At 42.8% G+C, this 22,907-nt stretch overlaps 2 protein-coding genes and 4 long non-coding RNA genes across 6 annotated transcripts; 5 read left to right on the forward strand and 1 right to left on the reverse strand.

Moving 5' to 3' along the window:
- Positions 1-1,494: 1,494 nt before the first annotated feature.
- LOC147226456 (uncharacterized) lies at positions 1,495-2,114 on the forward strand. Its single transcript, XR_015107208.1, has 2 exons — positions 1,495-1,588; positions 1,693-2,114. It is a non-coding gene; the product is annotated as an uncharacterized LOC147226456 (long non-coding RNA).
- Positions 2,115-3,894: 1,780 nt separating this feature from the next.
- Positions 3,895-5,729, forward strand: LOC147226457 (uncharacterized). The gene is made up of 3 exons (XR_015107232.1): positions 3,895-3,930; positions 4,925-5,590; positions 5,680-5,729. It is a non-coding gene; the product is annotated as an uncharacterized LOC147226457 (long non-coding RNA).
- A 95-nt stretch (positions 5,730-5,824) lies between these two features.
- LOC147226458 (uncharacterized) lies at positions 5,825-7,012 on the forward strand. The gene is made up of 3 exons (XR_015107210.1): positions 5,825-6,623; positions 6,715-6,762; positions 6,844-7,012. It is a non-coding gene; the product is annotated as an uncharacterized LOC147226458 (long non-coding RNA).
- A 618-nt stretch (positions 7,013-7,630) lies between these two features.
- On the forward strand, positions 7,631-9,996 carry LOC147226459 (serine/threonine-protein kinase pim-2). Its single transcript, XM_086160778.1, has 3 exons — positions 7,631-7,734; positions 7,947-8,117; positions 8,273-9,996. Exons 1-3 carry the CDS (start codon positions 7,632-7,634, stop codon positions 8,362-8,364), a joined length of 366 nt encoding a protein of 121 aa, XP_086016904.1. The 5' UTR covers position 7,631; the 3' UTR covers positions 8,365-9,996.
- A 3,534-nt stretch (positions 9,997-13,530) lies between these two features.
- eral1 (Era-like 12S mitochondrial rRNA chaperone 1) lies at positions 13,531-19,976 on the reverse strand. The gene is made up of 11 exons (XM_086160777.1): positions 19,763-19,976; positions 18,720-18,878; positions 18,481-18,608; positions 18,320-18,397; positions 18,180-18,226; positions 18,049-18,110; positions 17,810-17,922; positions 16,873-17,178; positions 16,642-16,791; positions 15,313-15,393; positions 13,531-14,195 (listed from the first exon to the last, which is right to left on the reverse strand). Exons 1-11 carry the CDS (start codon positions 19,866-19,868, stop codon positions 14,073-14,075), a joined length of 1,353 nt encoding a protein of 450 aa, XP_086016903.1. The 5' UTR covers positions 19,869-19,976; the 3' UTR covers positions 13,531-14,072.
- On the forward strand, positions 17,508-21,128 carry LOC147226461 (uncharacterized). Its single transcript, XR_015107209.1, has 4 exons — positions 17,508-17,700; positions 17,779-17,953; positions 18,053-18,127; positions 21,088-21,128. It is a non-coding gene; the product is annotated as an uncharacterized LOC147226461 (long non-coding RNA).
- The last annotated feature ends 1,779 nt before the right edge of the window (positions 21,129-22,907 follow it).

Genomic DNA, 22,907 nt, shown 5'->3' on the forward strand with positions numbered 1-22,907 from the left:
TACCCGAGGTGAAACCCCAAATTACTAGTGTTATTATGATTACTCTCATTCAGGCTGTTCATTATTTTGCTTATCTTTTTTTGTCTCCTGTTCAAGAAAACCGTTCCCGCACGCGGTTGCCAGCACAGGGCGCAGAGGCCAGGACGGCGGTTGGACGAGTCGTGGCTCGAACACCATGTAATGACGGTTGAGGCCGCGTTTCACTTCACGCAAAACCAAACACACACGTCTACGTGTGAGTTCTCGTCTTCCAATATCCTGAACCGCTTGGACGCCGTCCCGCCGCGGTTCTCTGAATTTACAAACCTATAAAAGGAGGATTAAAGAACAAAACTTATCTACGAACGCACGTGGATAAACTCGCGTCCCGCCGGCAGATAGCCAGGCGGAGGGAGGCCAGACCGCCCTGATAGTCCCACCTCCGCCCTTATCTGCACCCACAGGAGGGCCCATCGCACCCCTGAACCGGCTCCAACGCCCAAACTGGATGTCCCGTCGCCATGGTGACCAGCATCTTGAAATAACGGTTCATTAAAAATCCTTAAGCAGCAATTACAGCTTCCGGTACATTCAGCCAGTAACAACTCGGCCTCAACACCCAAGGAACGTAATAATAATAATAATAATAATGCTTTAAATTATATTTTCCTTGCATTTCATTACAAATAACTTCATCTGTTATTCATGTGTTGTAATTTTATAACATTTGAAAGTAATCTGTGTGAAAAAAAACAGCAGATCCTGAGGGCAAACTCCAAGATAACCCGAACTCGTCTGCATTTCTGGTTAATAGTTGTGGATATATGATAATTAATGGTAAAATTAAATTCATATATTCATGTGTTTTGAAATGACCTTTGCAGATGTAACAAGCTCCGGTACCCCTGATGAGTGATTCGACGCTCCAAAGCTAAATGTAACTTTAATATAGTAATTCAAGGCCGCCGTTCCCAAATGAGGACACCTTTTTTTTTTCTAGATCCCACTGATTCCGAATATCTTGAAGAGCCTAAAAAAAACATTAACCTCGAGGCAAAGCAGCGGAGGAAAAGGCCGACAGAAAGCACGAACCATCCAGGAGGTGAAGTCAGCTCTTTTTCTGAAAACAGACTGAGGAGGGAAGTTGTTTTTTTTTTTTAAAATCAAATTCAAACGCAAATATATCCATTAAACAATCATAAATCATATCAACCCTCCATATGAACACATCAGCCGACCTCAGAATGCAATAAAATATTATCCAGTGACATTTATTCTCTGTTTTTTTTTCCCCTTTGCAACAGACAGGAGCCTTCACATTTATGGCTAATAAATCATTTCAGAATAAGGGGTGGCAGCGGTGTATTTTTATCTTCTGTCAAACTCAAGGCTGTTCCGCATGGGATACTCTGATATTTGCTTATTGTCTATCTCCTGCAGGGGCCGAGCCGGGTGGATCCTGGGCGTGGGTCCCCCTCGTCGCCGGACGCACGAAATCAGGCCGGGGACAGATAAGGAGTGGTATGCTAATGAGCCCTGGGAGGCCTTTAAGTGAGGCGGTTAGGCGAGATCGTGTGGTAAAGTGAGGCGAGGGGGGACGTGGAAGAAGGTGAGTGACACGTCCGGGAGGATCTTTGTACATTTCAATCCTTCATATTTGCGTTTGTACACACACACACTCTTCATTAACATCGCCTGACCTTGTGTTTGCAGAAAAACAAAGATAAGGGGGAGAACGTTGCAGACTGCTCTTGCTTGTGCCCTGGACAGGATATCATCTTATACTGTAAGTTTAATGAAGAGACACTACAGTATAGATGATGTACTATCCAGGGTGTCATCCCCCCCCCCCTTCACACACACACACACACACATGCAAACATACACACACAGCTGCTGACACACTCTGGAGCTGCTCGCATTGCAGAGGAGGGCCGTTAAACCGTTACCATTACTGAGTTTCAGTAAAGGTAAGGGTTACACGGCTCTTTCTCAATTTCATCAGAAGCGGCAAGAAGAAGGAGATTGAGGACAGAAGTGTGTGATGTTTTATTTTATAATCATTATCTTTAAACTTGTTTTTTTAAATGTGTGTTATGCTTTTTATGTGAAATAAAGCTTTCTGTTTTCAGACACTGGATCGCAGTCTTTGGTAAAACTGTACACAGGGTTCTTCTGCCGATTTGCATCGTTTACGTTATTATTGATATTGCTGTTAATTTTGTGTGGTAATAATTACGCAAAGTAATCACAATTCCATGCCTGTTCATTCGCAAATAATCCAAAAGCACCTCACAGTCTAATTGGATTTTTTCTATAATTATTTCCTCATTTATAATATATAAATTAAGAGTTGTGTGATTTTTAGGTTCATGTTCATTGATTTGGGGATAATTTCATGGTATACATAGTTCATATATTAGATCTATTTCCAAAAGCCTATTTTTAAATTTAAGGGCATTTTAAGTGTTTTTTTTTCATAATTTAATTGTTCACAGTGAAAATTAAAGGTGCAATCTCATTTTTTTTTTTTTTTTTTGCATGTTTGTACGCTATTTTAAAAAATAAAAGGTATATAACCGAAGCAACCGTCATGTTGAAATGTGTTTTTGAATTAGAAGATAAGACGTGGCAGGTCGAAATATACCTGATTGTTTATCAGAAATGAAAAGACTTGGCAATTAAAAGATATTTATGAGTGTAAAATAATAAAATAAAATAAAAAACATCACATTTCAATCCTCATACTGAACAGCTCATGACGTTCCTCTTTCCAGGCTTCAATTGCTCAGCTCCCAGATCACTTCTGCTTTATGCACCCTGGAAATGAACTTTTTGTGCCAGTAAAATTATCCACCTTCTTAGTATAAAACTTACAAGCTCTCCGATATATTTCTTAAAAAAAAGGCTTCTAATCCGGTTTTAATTCAGAAAGATAGGTTTTTATTCTAAATGATCCCTTTTCCTTTTATATTATCAACAGCTCGTACGGCTTGAATTCAGTGTAGTTATCAGTCACTATGCTGGCAGTGAAATTCATCCATTTATAGTTGTGGTTGAGTTCAGACAGAGAGGGATAACAGAAAGATTCGAGGTGTTGAAAAAAACAAACTTAGTGCAATTACATAACTTTGGATTAGAATTTAGACCGAGGTAAAAAGAGGGACTTAAAGGGACTTAAAGATCTCAAAACATTTAGATTCTGCAGATGCATGACATTTGGCGCCATCTAGTGGTCATATTTGTAACTGTCACTTATGAAAGCCCGGCTAATTGTGGAAGGCGTCAGACACACACACACACACACACACACACACACACACACACACACACACACACACACACACACACACAGGCACCAGAAACATATTTACACACACAGAAATGAATACAAAAGAAAAATGAATCAAGTTGTTCCATCCTGTAAAATTGCAAAACTATTTTACCGAGCAACTTCACTGTGTCTGCTACAGGTCATGACGGTTTTATGTTTGCTTAATTTAATCTGGTGTGTGGTGTGTGTGTGTGTGTGTGTGTGTGTGTGTGTGTGTGTGTGTGTGTGTGTGAAGTCCCTTACCAACAAAACAAGACGTCACCATTTTGAATATTACCCAGAATTGGATGCGACCTGTTTTAAATTATTTGAAATATAATATTACACTAACCTACAGGAGCTGCGTCGACGTCGGTTACTATGGTAACCTTTGACGCTTTAATCAAGCTGCGAGTAAAATGTAACTGTGGACGCTAACTTACATAAACCCTTGCATAAAGCATTTGGGCGTGTTTGATGAGCCACCGAGCATTTTTGTCTGAGCCATATCTATTTGTTTAGTCATTTTTTAACCATTTAAAACACTTTTTTTTTTAATTATTATTATAAATATTGTTATATTATAATCGGGTCAATGGCTGTGCAGAACATTTCTGACCGGAACGACGGAGAGACGGGTGAGTTCATGCCTCAGAAAAAGACGAAGGTAATTAGTATGGGGATTGTTTTTTATTTTTTGCATATATTTGATATTAATTTGTTTTATTTTTTTTTTATTTATCAATCTTTTTGTATTTTAAGTGTAACCCTTAAGGATTTGGGGGTTATAATAATGCAGCATATTCAAAAACGTTAGCGGTTATGATTAAAAAAAAAGACAAATATATAATAATCGGGAATAAATTGGTCGTGCTTAAGTAAAAATAAATAATTTTGACGTTTTACGTTAGTTATTATGAATGTTTACAAAATCCCCGCGGAACCTTCGTCGGCTGGTTGGCGGCGGAAGACATTAATGGAGGGACTTCCGTGCTCGTCGATATCCGTTCATAGAAAGTCAGGCCTGTTCAAATCTTGCTTAGAGACGCCAAAATACTTGCTGAGTGGTAATAAAATCTAAAATACAGTGCAAAAAACATCATGGGGCTGTTATCGCCCTGTAGCTGCGTTATCTATAAGATACTAAAGTGTCAACAAACATTGTTTTTATGTCATGGGGCATCCTTGGGGAGACAAGGGCCGGTGCCGCCCTGAGGCTACGTTTGTAACACAGCTGATGAAAAAGATTAATAATAAATAGCAGATGGAAAAGTCCATCCATCCGTCCATATTCTATCCCCGCTTTATCCTACTTCAGCTGATCGCTATCTTGGTCGTCCCTCTGCGCACTAAAATCGTTGAAGTCCTCTTCTTCGGTGTCGGAATTGAACAGCCTCAGAAATCACGGTTCTTTCATCGGTCCGATGTGACGAGGTCAAATGTTTTGGTGGCATGAAGCTCGTTAGCCCAAAAATATCAATAAATTAGCCGCGTCGTCGTTTAAACCGCAGTGTTCAAAGCGTGGCTTACGGTCCGGAAATTATGGTATATCTGTTTAAATCCTCTGTTGAGAAAATCCCTGATTTGAAAAAAGACTGCATAATTGACTGCTTTTTTTTGTTTACTGTGTAGAAAAGTACAAAACCAGCAGACTTCACTGCTTCACGAAAGATGTCAGAGAAGATACCAGTTGTTTACTGACAGAGGATTTAGGGAGCAGAAATAACGGGGCCAGCGATGCGGTTTTGGGATGCCTGATGAGGAAGCGTCGCAAAATCTGCCCTTGTCAGTGCTGCACGCCGGTCATGGTGTACAACGTCAGGCCTGCCAAGAGAAAAGCCAGCATCGACGCAGAGCCGTCGGGAGAGAGACGCTCGCCGGACCAGGCTAAAGACGGAGGGCGCGATGGAGGGCGCACGGGTGGCGACGGAGGGAAGCCTCTCCGCCACTAACAGAAGTCTGCTGAGGAAGAGGCCTGCGAGGGAGCGGCAGACGAAGAAGGCTGGGAAGAGCTCTCGGCTCCGGCCGATCTCCGCCAGGCTCCCGAACGTGCACAACAGCAGAGGCGAGATTACTTTTGATGGATTACCCATAAAATATGAAAGAGTACGATGTCGGCAAAAGTGGTTTTTTTTTTTTCAGATCTCTGAACTGTTTGTCTGTGGAGGTTCTCAGTCGTCCGGGTCATTGTGATTTCTTGTTGTGGCAACTGGAATTTCTTCACTTGAAGACATTTCACCCTTCGTCCGACAGGCTTCTTCAGCTCTAATGACCTGTTGGGAGTTTCCCAATATAACGGTCATATTATAGTTTTATTCTTTGACAAGAACTGTTTGTTGTCCTTTTCCTATCGAGCGCCTGTTTTGTTTTTTGATTTATCCATGTAGATCAGCGTTTCCCAACCGGCACATGTTTCGCATTTGAAAAATCACACGGCACACCACCAAATAAGTATGTCAAAAATGTTTTTAATGAAATAGAATTGGTTTTGAGCTATTTCTTTAACAGCGCCAGGGCTGAGCATTTCTTCCACGATGCTTTTGCAGGCAGGTGGTATCAATTTCTCTACCGCGGTGGGTGGCTGTTTGGATTTAGCAATGAGCTAGCTCTCAGAGCTGCCTGTTTCTCAGTGTGTTTACAGATATCAACAAAAAGTTCTTGAAGCGAAGGGTGTTTAGTTTGGTCATTATATTGTTTGACCTCACGTTTTTTACTTTCCTCCGACCACTACTCATACTTTGGCCTACATCTGGGTCACAATGTTCTTCAGGACCAGAGGGTCCTCATTGAGTACTTTTTCTTTTAAATATTTATCCGTTGTGTATCTCCTCCGCTGTCTCGCTCAAAGTATTACTAATCACTGCTGTTTGAGCAGCAGCAGGTAGATACACAGGTTCATTCGTTATATGTTGGCATCTAGTGGAAGAGCAATTCATTGCTCTTCCCGTCATTGCATGCTGCCCAAATAGATAGACATATGAAGACACATTATTTGCGTTGAATAAATCATTTCTGGACCAATCAGGTAACAGTGGGCACACTCACAGCACACTAATGTGCTGCAGAGTAGTTAGGAAACACTGGTGTAGATATACAGTACTTTTTGGCATTCATATAAATAATATATAATATTTCCTATGGCAATTAATCTGTTTGAATTCAGTTCAACAAAATTTAGAGGCGTTGTGATGTATATTTTGAACAGTGGCTCGTAAAACCGGTGTGTGTCTGCGCAGAGGAGTTCGAGGCCCGTTATCTCCAGGGCGTCAAGCTCGGTAAAGGAGCATTTGGCTGTGTGTACGCCGGCTGCCGCACAACAGATTATTTAACAGTAAGTTTTCCTTCAATACACACACACACACACACAAATCAACAATTCCTAAGACTGTCAGTGAGAGTAAAACGGTGTTTTGGTCCATTAGGTGGCGATCTAACGCATTTCACGAGTGGACCACCTCAAAGAAGGACTAGTGAGTGAGATGATAACCTGAGGGTTCAGTTGCTCCACTGGAGATAAGAACCTTCTCCTGCTCTCCTCCTCGGTGTGGGAGATCCCGCTGGAGGTGGCTGTGATGCAGAGGGTCGGCGGGGGCCCAGAATCAGCCCTCCTCGACTGGTACCACCTGGAAGACGAGCTGATCATCGTCATGGAGCGACCCATCAGCTCCATGGACCTGCAGAGGTACCTGAACCAGCAGCCAGAAGGTGTCCTGCATGAACAACAAGCCAAGGTACAGAATCTGGTCACAGGTTCATCGTGTGTGTGTGTGTGTGTGTGTGTGAGTGTGTGTACACTTTTCTGCATTAGCATTTTAAAGCGCAACAACTGGTTTAATTGATTTGAATTGTGTCTGAAAAGTTCCCTTTGCTTTTTTTGTTTCCGAAAGGAGACAAATCACTGTGGCCTGTGACGTTATCTTTTTTAAAATGCCCTGAATTCACCGCCAGAAGAATATTTCAGCTGTGTACTTAATTCTCAGATGCTATTTTAAAGCCCTCCTCACATCTCTCCGCTTATTAGAAGTAATGCTTCACGCCTTCAGCTGTCAAGAATATTTTAAGATCGCCCGAGGCCGCATGTAGTAGAATGTTAACCATGAGGCAGATTTTTATTTTAAATCCCAGATTACCAGAGTCTAGACTGAAGGTGTCCTAAATGTCTGCGTGGTAAAAATGAACTTGCTGGCACATGCAAATGCATTTGCGTTCAAATTAGACATTGACATATTGATGTTGCGGTTTACATGATCATCATCAGATACTATATTATGATTAGTGTTTGTTCCTGCAAGTAGAAGAGCGAAGACTTAAAGGGATACTCAAAATCTGAAAGCAGAATATGGCACATAGTGACGGCGGACCCGTGCTGATATTCCTGCGCCAGATGGTGGACGCTGCCATCGACATGCAGCAGAAAGGTGTATTTCATCATGACATCAAATGTAAGAACATTCTGGTGGACTTGGGTTCTGGTGTCCCACGCATCCGCATCGTTGATTTTGGTTGCAGCAGCTTTGACCGGGGCGCTCCCTACTGTAAATTTGCTGGTACGAGGATCTTGCTTGTGCTCCTTAACGTCATTCATCAATAAATAAATGGTTACCCCCCCCCCAGCGGCTGACCTTCTGCCTTCCGTTCTGTCCGTGTGATCCAGGCACCCGTCAGTTCGCAGCACCGGAGTGGTTCAGCCGGAGCGAGTACGAAGCGGGGCCGACGACGGTGCGGCAGCTGGGTGCCCTCCTCTACGTCTTACTGCATCATTTCAACTTCAACACCTTGAAATTCTGCAGCGACAGACTTCCTCTCAGCTGCACGCTCTCACACGGTAGGGCCGTTTCTCAAAAAGCAGCTTAGTTCGGCGTCTGCTGAACGCGCACACACACACACACACGTAATCATCTTTCCGCCAGAGATGGTCTTTAACCCAAAATGGGTTTTAATCCTAGAGGAAGAAGTCGCTATAATTCTCTTCTTTTCCAGACTGTGGGAATTTTCTGAAGCGATGTTTGACCGAAACCCCAGAGGCACGCGCCACGCTGCAGCAGCTGAAAAGTCACCACTGGGTCCAGTAATTGGACAAATCAGGACATTTCCCACTTTGACCTGTACATTTATCCGAACCGACTGAAACATACGACCTACAGTTGTTGAATGTGTAACTTTCCTTGCTGTTAAATTATGTCTAGGGACAAATGTCCATAACTGGAATGTAACCAATTCTTACTTCGGTTATGTCTTAATGTTTTTTTTTGCAGTTGAAGTGGAATATCCTTTTCTGAATATACAATTTTATTTTAATTCTTTACAGTTTACGGCTCACCTCATGCAGTACATGCGATGGCCACCACATGGCGACGTTTATCCACTTTCGTATTATTTTCAAGTCTTAAAGTAACGTCGGTGTGACAAACGTTGCTAAATTTGGATTTGCTTTGACAGATTTTCTGGGATGTGTACACAAAGAAAGCATACATTATATACAATTTTAGACAGTCATTCTGTTAGGTGTTTATGTGAGCTGCTTAGAATTGGTAATCAGAAACAGGGTTTTGTCAAATTGAGCCACAACAGGTGAACTCATATTTAAAGACAACCTAAAAGCCAGATTTACACCAATGCACTGAAAAGAGTCCGGATGTCTGGCGGAACTCCAACCAAACAGTCTTGAAAAGAGGCCAGCATCGAAAAACTCGAAAAACAAAAACCGGACAAAACTTGGAATTTGAATTTTTTCAAATTAATATTCAAATATAGTATTTGTCCAGCCGGCAAATACACAATTCAGATGGCCATCCATTGTAGTCTGTTTTTCACAACAGATATTTGACTAGTCAAAGCAGGCAACCCACTGGTGTCAACACTAAAGATAACAATGGTCACATTCTATTAATTTTTTCGCAGAGGGCTACATCAGTTCACCAGAGGCTGAGGTCTGGGTCAGCCAACTCAAATGCAGCTATTGTTAATAAAGTGAATTCGGCCTGTGGGTTTTCCGTCTTTGATCGATAAAAATTTCTGCTAGAAGAAGCGTCTGTTTAGTCTTTGCCGGTTTCACAACCCCTGTTAATTCCTCTGCATGACAGCACTCACTGCATAACATGGTTTAAAAACAGATGCGGGCACCTCGGTGTTCCTGGCACTTCTGGCAGATCGCTGCAAATACATCTAGAGCTGTAACAACTGATCAAAACTAAAATTAAAATATGACTACCGTCGCTTGGCTCGGTTCATTTCGGTGGTTGCAATGGGCGATGTTCTCGCCTCTAGACAAGAAGGTTCCCAGTGCAAACCCAGGGGTGCACCGGGTTCTTTCTGTGCCTTTGCATTCTCCCTTTTGCAGGTTTTCCGGATTCTCTCGCATCCTTTTTTGTCCAAATTCACAAAAACTCTTAAAATGGGGCTCAAATAGAAGCTGCGTGGCTGTTTAGAACTGTATCTTTCCTTAGGACCAGCTGGGCCTGGCCTCTGGCCCCTGTACAGAAGCCACGACGTACCCCACAGCAGAGCAATCGGTGTAGATAGTAGTTGACAAAAAATTAATTGATAAATTTAGTGCAATGTATTCTTCTTACAGGAAACATAGAAGTGAATATATATTCAAGTACAAGAAGGTGGTGATGGTGATTCACTTTACATGGGAGCGGTGCAGATGTAAGAAGAAAAGCAACACGGTGTTGATACTCCACATAAGGGGGACAAGTTGAAACTGGTTCCCTGCAAGGTCATTTTTAAATCGATTATTGTAAACTGAAAGAACAATAAAAATTTAATCTCATATTCCGTCTGATTTCCAATGTTCAAAAGGAGGCAGCGTTTTGAACGTTTTCAGATGATGTGTTCAGGCGTATCATGTATTTGGAGAATTTGCTGTGACAGAAAATTCCTGTCCCAAACAAATATTAAAATACTATTCTTGAGCAAATAAGCTTATTATCAGTACTTTCACCCCTCAGAAACACATCATACGTTGTTGCTTCACTTTTATTTTTTATTTTTTTGTCTCACAATCTGAAACGCTAAATCGCTGCTAGCTAAAAAAACGGGCATGCTAATAAGGTGCTACTCGAGAGGGCTGCTCGTGAAGTCGCGTCAGCGAAACAAACTCCAGTTTTCGCTTTAAAACTGTGATTTTCCTTCAAGACTTGATGTGATTTTTGCCAAGCAACTATTTATTTGTTTTAATTCCACACAGAATGGCCCGTTTAAGAGTCGCAAAGTAAGTTTTAACCCTTTTGCGATCACGCTCGTTTTAACTTGTGACGTTCCTAGTGTTATGTAAAGGAGTTACACCCGACGGTACCGCTTGAAGGGTCAAACGAATACTCGACCAGTTTTTGTACTACAATTTCACTTTTATATTTCACTTAGAACCGTCATGGTGAACTGTGATTTAAATAATTGTTCGGTTTATCGGTACCGGATAACTTTTTACATAGGCGACTAGCCATAGGCTATTGGCTACCCAGGAGACCAACATTAAGTGGGGACTAGGGAAGCCCTGCCTCAACTGTATCATAAAAAATATAAAAACAAATAATGATAAAAGAAATAAATATTAACATCACTGATCTGTGTTATAAATGCATCTTCTATATGACCCCAATCGTTTCTATTTCTTCACTGTTGTAGCAAAGGCAAGCAGTCCATGTAGAGACCTGTATTGAAATTGATTGACAGACCAGAATTTCAGGTTTTAAATAAAGCAAAAAATTAAACTGAAGGTCAAAAATTGCAATTTTTGTTATACACCATTTTATATGTTTGTTTCTTTAGAATTCGTATAAATTGTTTAGATCGCGTGGAGAGTGCATTGCAAAGTTCTTTTTGGGCCATATGTGTTCCCCATGTATGTATTTACCCAACTCACTACAGTTTGATATGTTCTCTAATCTAACACATGGTAGAAGTTTGCAAAAGAACCAGAGATGGTGACCTAGAGGCAGCAAGTGTTTGTCTGCTTAGTAAATAAAATATGACATAGGATTATGTACTTTTCCTTTGAGTCTCCTCAACTAGCCAAGATGTCTTCCTTGATTTTTCATTGGAAACCTACACCTTCAGGTCAGGAGAGCATTACAATGTGTCTGATGTGGCTATTGTTAAGAAGAGAGATGTATAATTAATGCATTTAGAGTCCTTAAGATGACGCCTACTCCACCTTCTTCATTAAAAATGTATTTGACAAGTTGAACTGATGGACACGCTGTGTAAACCATGACATCAATTGTCATTGTTTGTGACTGGAAGGCTGCAAATATTGGAATCACACTGTTGAATACTGTATATTGGTCCAGGGTAGACCAGTGTTAAAATTTAGAGTCGAGGATGAATCGTATAGTTGTTGCCACAAGTGTGGACAATACATTTTACGGATTTAACACCTTTATACTCTATGTTGATTCTTGCTTTAAAACCAAGCTGTGACAAAAACTCAACTGTTGTTGTTCAAATTTGTTTTTTGATGTTCATTTTTGTCGCAGATATTTGGGTGCATGCAGAGAATAACAACATAATAAATTGAAGCAATCGGTGATGTTCTTTTGCAGACCCTCGAGCTGGGAGCAGCCAACTCATTCCAGGCAGAATGTCCAAAATTGTTCCTCTTTGGTTTGAGGTAAGGCTCGTGTCTTTGGTTTCTTTGCTTTTTGTTGTAAGCTGTGATGGAAAAGTTGGAAAAGCATAACAGCGGAGGCTGTGTTTTTTCCTGCGGATTTTAAACCCCTTCCCATGGTCTTCCAGGCAGCACAAATATGCTCTGACACCGTTTTATTAGCCTCCTCTGTTAATGTTACTGATTAACTGAACCGACCAATTCTACATCAGGGGAAAAGGTAATGTAATAGAAGTGATACTGAGTAATGGGAATGATGCCGCTCATTTTTGTATTTCAAACTTTACCGGTAAACTTACAACTTTATTAATGGCAGTGCTTTTAATTTTCCCATCAGCAGTAATATACGACAATATAACCGAAATGGTCCCATTTTAGGCCTGTATCACAAACTGATTTATCGGCCTGGCCTTATTTCTAATAAACATACACAACATGTTCATCTTCCCTCTCTCCCTCCTTTAATGAAATTTTGATTTCCGAGGGGCTGCCTCGGCTCCGCTCTAAATTGTTTACGACCTGTCAAGCCGACACGAGTGCCTCCCCTCCATTTGTCCCATTTTAAACCAACATAATATTATGGTAATCTCATTGTCCTACTGCTTATTACTAATGCAAGGAAAGCTGGATTTAGCGCCGTGCTGTCTGCACAGGTCGCTGATGTAAGCTGCTTTTTTAATTACCGGCAGCGTGATGATGACAAATGCCCGTTTGGCCAAAAACCAAAACCCTTGTGTGCTTGTACATCAGAGCACACTGCCAAAATTTCTCCAACTCCGGCAGGGCGGCTTCTGGGGCTGTGAGACATTTGAGGCCTGTCCCCTCCTTTCCTCACTTCAGGCCAGTAGCTGGTTATTCATCAAGATGACCCGGGTGGAGTAACCGTCAAGTTAACTCACAGGCAGCCCGAATGAATCTAATCACCATTATCTGACCCATTTTAGCATCGGGTTAGTGCTCCATTTTGCCATCCATTAGGGAGACAATTCAGCCCTCAGGGGAAGAGCTGGGTTTTATAAGAGCAAAAAAGCAAAAAAAAAAAAAAAAAAAAAAGGGGGGGGGGTGAACAAAGGGAAAAGTGAAGTGATCGTTGCAGGGATGGATGGCCGCACTTCAAAAGCAGTGGAGGAGGCTAAAGTGATGCAGGAATGGAGGGAAAAGGGGTGGATGGTACATCAGGGACATTTGAGTGATCATGACTGTGCAGGTCCCTCTTCAGCATCTCTACGTTCGGCGTTTGCATGAGGCAGACGCCAAATAAAAAGCTTTGACGGCCAAACATAAACCCTCAGCCTTTTTCACAGCCCGCCAAACCCGCTCAGCCTCCAGCACGCAATCAAACTGCCTCTATCATGTAAGCAGCCTTTAACTGCCGTACTATTCATTATGGGACTGCATCACAATGTGCAGCAATGTGTAGCAGCTCTGCATAAGAACCTCATTTTAATTTTATTGTACAATAACGGCTGGATTTTGGAAGAAACAGCTTAGCGTATGTTTATATTTGGCTGTATTTTTCATAAATGATGAAATATTATAGTGAATGCCACAATTTTCCCACTGATAAAATGAAAGCACATCGATGGTAAATGAAAAAGAAAACACAGGGATTTTGTGACAAACCCCCTAAAAAACACAAGACCTTTATTTTCAAGCAAGGCTCACTACTGCAACAGTCTTTGCAGTGGAGTTCGGTGTCCAAATGCCTTATCTTTAAAAGAAGAAAGAAACTGGTTCCACCCCTGCATTATGTAAATAAAAACCGTGATACCAGAGACTTAATTGTGAAATGAGGGTTAATTAACTGCCTTTTGTTTTGAATATGGTAACCGTGAAATGCAGCAGATAATTGGGATGTGAAGCAATTTTCTCATGTGGTCACATGATATGACATAACACATACTGATTTTCCTCTTGGAGGAACATCTGGAACTATTTACTTTGTTTACATTTGACATTATGGCTTATAATAATACATCTCTAAATAAAAAAATATAAATTAAGATAGCTGAGGCATAAGTCAAAGTCCTGTTCTCCGTGGATGCGCAAGCTCCAGACGACACGTAATCCGCCGTTCTCCGTTTTCGGCTCATCTTCAGAGCTGTCTCGCTCTCAGTGGGCTCTGTGGCCGAGACTCCACCAGAGACTCCCTTTTCATCCTCCTCCTCCTTACTTCCTCAGCTTGACTGAGAGTCTGAGCTTCACTTCTCTCAGGAAGACTTGGCTCAGGTCCTCGCCGGTCTCTCGGGCGATGCGCGCAACCATCTGGCCAGCTGTGCCGATCACCATCCTCTACAGATGAAAGAAATGCAGCCAGGTCAGATGGTGTAAGCGGGGAAAAAAAAAAACAAAAAAGGGACCCACTTGACTAAGAAACTAATACGAGAACGCATGAGTGTCTTTTCTGATTTGAATCAACGCTGGCTTCTGCTGACTAACCGTGTGACTCAAGTTATATTTCATCAGAGGTTTTAAGAACAAATGAAGAGAGGAAACGGATTCAGTTGTTTTTTTTTTGTTAAAGAAAAAAAAAAAAAAAGACCCTGAATAAATCATGTTTAGTCCATTATAGTTCCTTCAAGCGTCACCACTGTGCCGATGGTGTGACAGTCCTTTTCCACATTTCCTACAAAGCGAGGCCTGAGTATTTTATATTTAGTCAAAGAGCACAAGCCAAGACGGCCCGGCGTACGGATCCCATGAGGAAGTGCAAGACATTTGATTTCTCTGGTCAAGCAGAGTTGAGTTGTACATTGTTTACAAGTCCTGAGGCGAATGTAAAAGCGGAAAACCGTATTGGACTGAGTCACTCCTCTTGAAGCTCAATGGACACGAAACTTTTTCGACGCCATAGCCAGGGCTTCAAATATTCCCTAATATCAAATATGTATGGTCAAGAAAGGCTGCTCAAATATTTACAAGTTAAAAAACACACAGAAGAATAAAAAAGAAGGGCGCAGGAGAGAGGCACCTAAATATCAAAAGCCAGTAATGGAGGGGAAATATTCCACTTCCTCTCACCACGTGCTAGCCATCGTGCTGTCTTGAATGAGTCAGTGATATTTCTTCTGAGGGTTGCTGCATTCTCATCATGTCCCGTTAACATGTTGACTTGTACACTAACGGCTGACCTTTGGAGTCCCTTTGGACGTGGAAACTCCAGCGATAGAGAAGTGGCGAAGTCCATCTCGCTGTTGTGGCTCTGGTCTTATCTGGGTTTGACTTGTTTGGTCTTTGCATGTCATTTGAGCGTGACGCAACGGTGAAAAAAAAAATCAATCTTTCAACCCAATATTTGGTGTAATTGTAATCTAATTGATGGGCATTGCCTCCCCTGGAGACCTACAGCTCTTCTTTAGTCCAAAGGCCTCAGAGCAAGTGGCATCAAATGCGCCACGGGGGGACTCACCATGTGAGTTTCCTTCTTGACGTAAAGTTTCACGGAAATCTCCAGCTCTCCGTTTTCTCGCTCCTGCCAGAGATCGACGGACTGCAAACCCAGGACGCAAAACATGTCGACAGAGAGAGGGAGAGAGAGAAAATATTCTTGTAAATATCGACTGGATTTAACAGACAAAAGCAGATGATAGCTCCTGGCTCAGAGCAGTGACTGTAAACACATTTCCCACTTATTTGCTTGTGTTTTGATAGTTTTCTCTGGATAAGACAGACTGGTAGCCTGGCAACCAGACAAATACACCAAACTAAAATTTCATTTCACTCCTCTGATCCATCTGACCCCTTTGTAGACTCCGCTTTCCACCGGTTTAACAAACAGCAGGCTGGTCACAACTACTGTTGTTTTGCCTGGCATGGCTGGTTTTACATAACGACTTCCCGAAAGCCTTTGAGGAGTAATAACTGCCCGCATGCAGCTTCAGGCATCTCTGGAGGTATAAAAAAAAACAAACAAAAAAAACAAACGCAAGGTCGCTGCTGCCGTCAATTAGATTGAATGGACGAGATGTTTTTTTTGTTTGTTTTTTCTCGAAAAAAAGACCAAAAACCAAACTGAAGCTTTCAACAAGATGGCACATAATTTCGCTGGCTCTTTCATTCTTCTGCTGAGGCGAGTACTTAATTAAAATTAATTGAATTTTTGTTCATTGTTTTTTCAATTGAAAATTTTAAATTTGAAGATGATGGTGATATTGTAGCATTTAAATAAAAGGTGTTTAATATCTTGTTGCTCAGAATACAGCCCGGACGTGCAGAGGCTCAGGAGCAAAAATCACATTAACCAGGTAAAATAAATATTTCAATTAGCTATTTAATTTGCCAATATACATTTTGCTGTGTTGAGTGAAAGTCTTTTTTTTTTTTTTTTTTTTTTTTTTAATTTGAAGCGACAGCTCCAGGGGCATAAAGGGGAAACAAAAAAAGATATATCCAGTGGTGTATTCATTTAAGATGTCAAAAGGGGTTTGTTGCTCCTGGTGTTTTCTTATCTGTGGGAAACTGGTCCAATTGGCTCTTTGAGCGTTGAAGGTTGCCGAGTCAAACTCTAGTCGGTCATTTGAAATCTAATATGAAACGAGATACCAGAAAAATGTCCTGGTTCTTTTGGGAGGGCATCAGCGGGCCACCAGACTGGGAATAATAGATGCTGAATCAGTGCTGCGACACGTAATACAGACTGACATGACAAAACGAGCGGCGGAGGACATTACAAGTCCTACAAGTTCTAGCAAGATTTGAAACGACAGAGACAGAGGTGGCCTCGGGAGTCAACACGCACCTGTGTCATTGAATAGGGCACTTCCTGAGGCAGATACTCCAGAAGCTTCTCTCGGATGACGTTAGCACACACTAACTCCGGACTCTGGTCCGTCAGCACCTCGCTGTGGTACTGCCACGACCCCGGCTTCGCTGCAACCATCAAGTAGCTCTAGGAGGCAGAAGCGGGAAAATGATTACGATTTCAAAGTGTCTTTTGCAAAATACGTGGATGAACGTAATTGCCGTGCACCTTTAGTGTCAGAACGTCCTCTCTGTCCAAAGAGGAGAGCATGAAGACGTCCTTGAAGTGAGGCCACCCCCTCTGGCTCCCCAGCACCTTGAGCTGCTCGTTGCTCAACAAAGAGTCGGGACCGTCGCAGTCCCCAGGCCGGGCTTCGGCCTCTTCGGGAATCGGCCCCAAATCTGGCACCGGCCTCTCATGGGCCCGCGGAGGCTTGATCAGTGGTCTGACACGCAGTTTCTGGCCATTCACCGTGCCGCAGGTCAAATCGGCAGTGATGGTCAGCAGCCTGTCCTTTGCTTTCATCTGGTCCACCTTACAGACAGAGGAGCGTGATGAATTTCTTTTTGATATTTCCAAGAAGAAAAAGTCAATCAATATTATTCAAGTCCCCCTCTCACTTATAAGCCAATCTGTACAGCTTGAAACAAAAGGGAGATAAAATAAATGACAGAGTTCTTTCATTCTAAATTCCATTTTTATTGATGTTACTATTCTTATTCCTGCAAGCAAAAGAAATGCATAAAACATTGAGAACCGGAAAGGTCGCATTTGCATTCAGGGCGCTGCCAGTATGATTCACACGCTGTTCAGGAAACAAGTATTTTAAAAATTGTCTGCTTGCCACCTTGCATACGGACCTGACAGGGCGGGATTGCATACTTTGCCCAAACTGGTATCATGATGTTGTCACTTCCTTGTTATCTGTTCTGAACAGCTGAAAGGGATCATCGTCATCGTTCATTCCCGCAGCTATGAAAGTCACTGGCCTGATTTCAACTCAGTTAATCCCAAATCAATGGTTAAAGGACAACTCCATTTCAGCGCATCCACCCTGTAAGTAGCACTTTTCCCCGATGTTTGGGGTTTTATATGTTCTGATTGATAAAAAGCTTCCTTTTAAATGTATGACAGATGCATGAGGACGAAAAAGGAAGAGGGGTACCTTATTGAGGACGAGGATGGCAGGGATGTCAGGATGCTGGGCCAGGCATTTCAGCACTTCCATATCCAGCTTGCTGCACATCCACCGGTCCGCCACGTCCACCATGACGACCACTGAATAAGAACATGGACTAGGGTTTCAAATGTCAGTTGCTGAGACACATTTTCTTTTCATTTTTTTTTAACACATCGGCAACACAACATTACCATGAAATAATAAACGTCTTTATTTCAACTCACTCAGGTCAGCTTCTTTCACTGTGGTCCAAGGATCCACGAGTAAAGATTTCTCCAGCTGGTGTCTGTAAAGGCACAAACTGTAAGTTCACTGCCATATAGATTTTTTTTTATTGTATACAAAAGGCAAGCACCTTTTGACTTTGTGTGGAGTGGTGAGTCCAGGAGTGTCCAGTAAAATCTAAAAAGATCAGAAAGGACACTTCTAGATTGGAGGCAATTGTCTTTTAACACACGCACAGAGACTGCAATGCAATGTTGACAAAGCTCTTACGATCTGCGTGTTGCCCTCGGTGAGGACGGCCAGAGCTCGCGTACGTGTCGTGTGGACTTTCTTCGACACGGCAAACACCTTTTAAAAGATCATATGGCTTTACAAACCAAGCACCAGCCCTTGTTGTTTGGTTTGAAACAGAGGCGTTTGAAATACGAGACCTTTCTGCCTAGAAGTTGGTTAGACAACGTGGACTTCCCAGCGTTGGGGGCTCCTATTATAACCACTTTCAAAACCTTCGAGTCTTCAGGCTGATCTGGATGCCTTAGTAATAAGGATAACAGCTCACCTTGAGAAACAAAGCAAATACCCACACGAAATGCATTAATAAGGCAAATCCTATCCCAGTGGCATTGGGATGACAAGATTACTAGTAGTTTAATAAAGGCCGTGGCGTTACCGCTGTCCGCCGGAATGAAGGCCGAATGCTGACAAGGGCCGCCATCTGCCTCTGCGGCTTTGCTCTTCATCAGTCGACTCAGAAAAGCTTCAGATGTAATAAAACAGGCAGGAGTGCAGACGAAAGGGCTCGTCCCTCCTCGGCCACAGGCGACGCTTCCTGCACAGAACAGCGTTTCTTTTACTTTGCTGCGAGGGGTTGGGGGGGATGACAGATCTATTCTAAGAATAGCTTTGGACAAATTATAGTAGCATGCTTTCCTGAGTCTCCTCCTTTTGCCTTATCCCTTCAGGGGTCGCCACAGCAAATCAACCTCCTCCATCTAACCCTATTCTCTATGTCCTCTTCTCTCGCACCGCCTAACTTCATGTCCTCGTTCGCTCCATCCCTAAATCTTCTCTTTGGTCCTCCTCAAGACCGTTAGTTCCAACCTTATCACTCCTCTGTAAGTGACCGAACCATCTCGGTCTGACCTCTCTGACCTTATCTTTTTTGTCTTAAATTGACTGTTAAAGCTCCAATTTGACATGTCTGCAACACTGGATACCAGACTGTTCTATTTTAAGGTCATTGATTGACATCTCTAAATAGTTACTCCAAAATACCGGCCCAATGGTCAGCAAGTGCGATGAGGATCTTCACATTTCTCTGCACTGTTTACATCTGGCTGCAACACTGTATTCACTTATTTCTTGCTACCTATCGGGGTTCACTCTGGCCAGCAAAGAAAGAACTTCATTGTACAGGCAAATACGTTTCCAGACTGTGCATATGACAACAAACACATTGAATCTTGAATTTTTAAACTGGGGACTTTCATAGTGTCACCGGGCATTTACAACGTGAACAGTCTAACACTGCTATTTTGATCTTAATGACAAGCGAAGGAAACTTGGAGCTTCACCTAAAACAATTTATGTCCAGTATTTTCATGAACAATATCAGATGTGCGACTATATAGTGGCAAGATTTAATGTAAACATAGAAATACGTCTTTGCTTCGGAACACGTAAAGTAGAGGGAGTAAGGTAAGCGGAACTGACCCGCCGCTAGAGGCCATGACGCGGGTTCCCGACGGGCGGAAGCGACGAGGCGTCCCGACAGGAAGGTGACGTCTCTGGCGAGCCGGCGGCAAACTCTGAGAGCCATAGGGAGCTTCACAAACACACGGTGCTGTTTTTCAGCGTCTGTCGTCGGGAAAAAGAGGCGCCGCTTGTTGCCATTCACGATGTCTCCTACAGCGCGCCACCATGTTTGTTTGACTGACGAGCGCGACTTCCGGTTTAAAGAGCGTCGCCGTCCGGATGGTATTCGTTGCTACATCGCCATCTAGCGGTTAGCGCTCTAACGACACCCCACTCCATCCTCCAGTAACATCTCCATCCGTCTAAAAGTGGATGTCCTCAATATCTTTAAAAGCATCACACACCTCCCCCCCCCGAAAAAGACGTTACTGAGCTCTAACCGGAGTTTAAATTTGTTTTGTCACAGTTCAAAGTGCCTCACGCTTGATGCGACTTTGCAGACAGTCGACGATAATAATATCGAGGGTGACCGTCAAAGACGAATCGGCGTAATTTGCCGAATCACAAATGACAGATTGGGGTCTGAGTGAAGAACAAAGCCTCGCTGAAAGATACAAAAACGGACCAAATTAAACTCATCAAATGTGTTGAGGGAATGAATAATGAGCAAGGAGCGGAAATTATTGAACGTGAGCTGTACTGCAGGTTGGGGCATGCAAAACACTGACACGGTAAACTAACAAAATGAAATAATAGTGGGACTGAGCTATCCTTTATTATGCAGCACACCTTCTGTAACTCCCCAAGGACCCCCAAGGCTATGGGAACCACCTGTCTACATCAGGTAGATTATTCACAGGCTAAAACCAGCCAACGGCAATTTCAAATCATCTCATCATCGTGCACAAAAACACCCAGTGACATGAGCAGCTCGCAGTTTAAAGTGGATGACGGCGCTGAGAAGAATCATTCGGCTCAGGTGATTCTATATGCTGCTTGGTGAAGGATGGTGCTCCTTAAACTGTGAATCACATTGAACTGCACACACTCCTCTCTCTATCCGTCTTGTCCCTTGAGAACAGAAAACACAGCTTATCCCCGGGGGTGCTTGGAGCAGTTGTGACAGCGTTGTTGTGAATATATCGAGCATCCTCACTCGCTCAAGATCACATACCGACCTGAGGAAAACACTGCACTCAAGAGTTACTTGTAACTCCTCGGTGCGGATTAACAATGGCGAGATGAAAATATTAATTGCCACTGTAAAGGTTAATCATCGGTCTGAGAAGATATATTTTGCACATTGATTGATTAATGTTACGTATTTTCCTTCTCTGTGGCAGAGCCAGACAGAGCAGATGTCTCCCCGTAGTCCATCAAACACACCGGCTGTTTGTTAGTCCTCCAGGACTTGCTCTGGGCAGAACAAACACCTCCACTGGGGAGGACGATGAAGGATATCAGGTAGCACACAATCTGTCATCATCTAACTCTAAAAGCTCTTCAGCAATGGAAGGGCAACAAAAATGGAGCTTTTAGCAGACACTTACTGCAGAATTCCAATTGAACCAGAAACCAAAAGGATATTTGAGGATCAGTAATGTTTAAACTTTCTCTCTATCTGCCTTCCTCCCACTCTTTCGCTCCCTCTCAAATTCATTCAAGGCCTTTTCTCCCTCAGGGCTTTCCTCACATGGCCATTTCACGTGGGAGTGTATCAGAGTTCTCTCTATGACTGCATTAACTTTGGCCTTCAGAAAGAGCTCTCTCTCTAAAAAAAAAAGGCTTTGCCTGCAGACTATTTAATCATAAGCTGCAGCCCACTTTGCCATTTGAAGAGCACTTGCCAATGAGACTCCGCATGGTGTGATGGAAAACCTCTCTGCTGCTACCGTTCAGTCCGCCGTTGATCCCTAATCAATCCTGTTTTCTGGCCTTGGAAACACATTGCACAAAAATCCATAAAATATGAAACAAACTCATTTTCTCTGCAGCTGCAGCAGGTGACGTGGCGCACACTGCCACATCACGTTATGCTCCGACGAGCTCCGTTGTTGATCTGCTGTGTAGCGATGACACAAGCCGGGATTAGACATGCAATAACTGGCAGCTTCTCTGCTAATAAGAGGACCTCACTGCTCATGAGGAATAACAAAGTTCGTGGAATAATAAGCACGAGCCACAGGGCATGTCAACAGGGAGCAGAGGTGGAAAAAACAATCTGTCAGTGCGTCAGAGCATCCATCACTCTATCACCGCTGATTGCAGTGAGAGGCGTGATGCTGCACAGCTGGCTGGCGATCTGTAAGCCAGACCTTCCTCAACTTTTTCATGCAGAAGCTGCGGGCGCAGATTGGTCTTTTTTTTTTTTTTTTTTTAAAAGACTGACGCATAGCCGGATGAATTTACACAGCTAATATATGAGACTTAACAGTTAAGACTTAACAGGCTGACCTTATGTAACACCCTGATGGTCTCCATTCGATTTGGCAATCACTCGTCCATCCTTGCTCTGAATACTTTTTAAGAGAGGTGATTTAGCTCCTCAACTACCCATACAGGTCACACTGATGCTCTGATTGTACAATCTCTCTCTCAGTGGGGGAGACAAAGTAGGAGGAAAAAAAACTTTTATTCCTTCTAGACTTGCAATCGATGGGACTTGTCTGTGAAGTGGATCAATAACGCCTCCCTTTGAAATCATCAATCACGTCAGCAGTGAATTTAAAAAGCGTAATTAGGAACAGCGTTCTTAAACATCCTGTATTGACGTCTTCTTTGGTTTGGAGAAAGACACCATTCTGCATCATTAACTTTGTATTATTGCCTGATGGAGCCTGCTGCTGCCTGCTTCCCCACCTGCTGAACTTAGAGCACCGTGTGTGATTGGGCTTTCAGACCAAATTTTCTCCTCTTTCACTTGCTGATGGGGGAAGTGATGCTTGCAGGCCCAAATTGGCCCGAGTATTGTAATAAGCCCGTGTCCTCGGTGGAACCAAGGCCATGGCGCTCTCCTCCCACCAGGTTTTAGTCAAGCAATATTTGTGGCTTGAACATAAGTAATTTTTTTCCTCCAACCATTTTATCCGATCACGTATGCAGGGGTTCTGGCGAGATGTAAAACTCTGCGGACGCGAATGCGTTTTTATCTGGCCCAGTGTTG

Source organism: Fistularia commersonii, chromosome 15, assembly GCF_037954325.1.
Source record: "Fistularia commersonii isolate RoL2024-O1a breed Wild chromosome 15, RoL_Fcom_v1.0, whole genome shotgun sequence".
Lineage (NCBI taxonomy): Eukaryota > Metazoa > Chordata > Actinopteri > Syngnathiformes > Fistulariidae > Fistularia > Fistularia commersonii.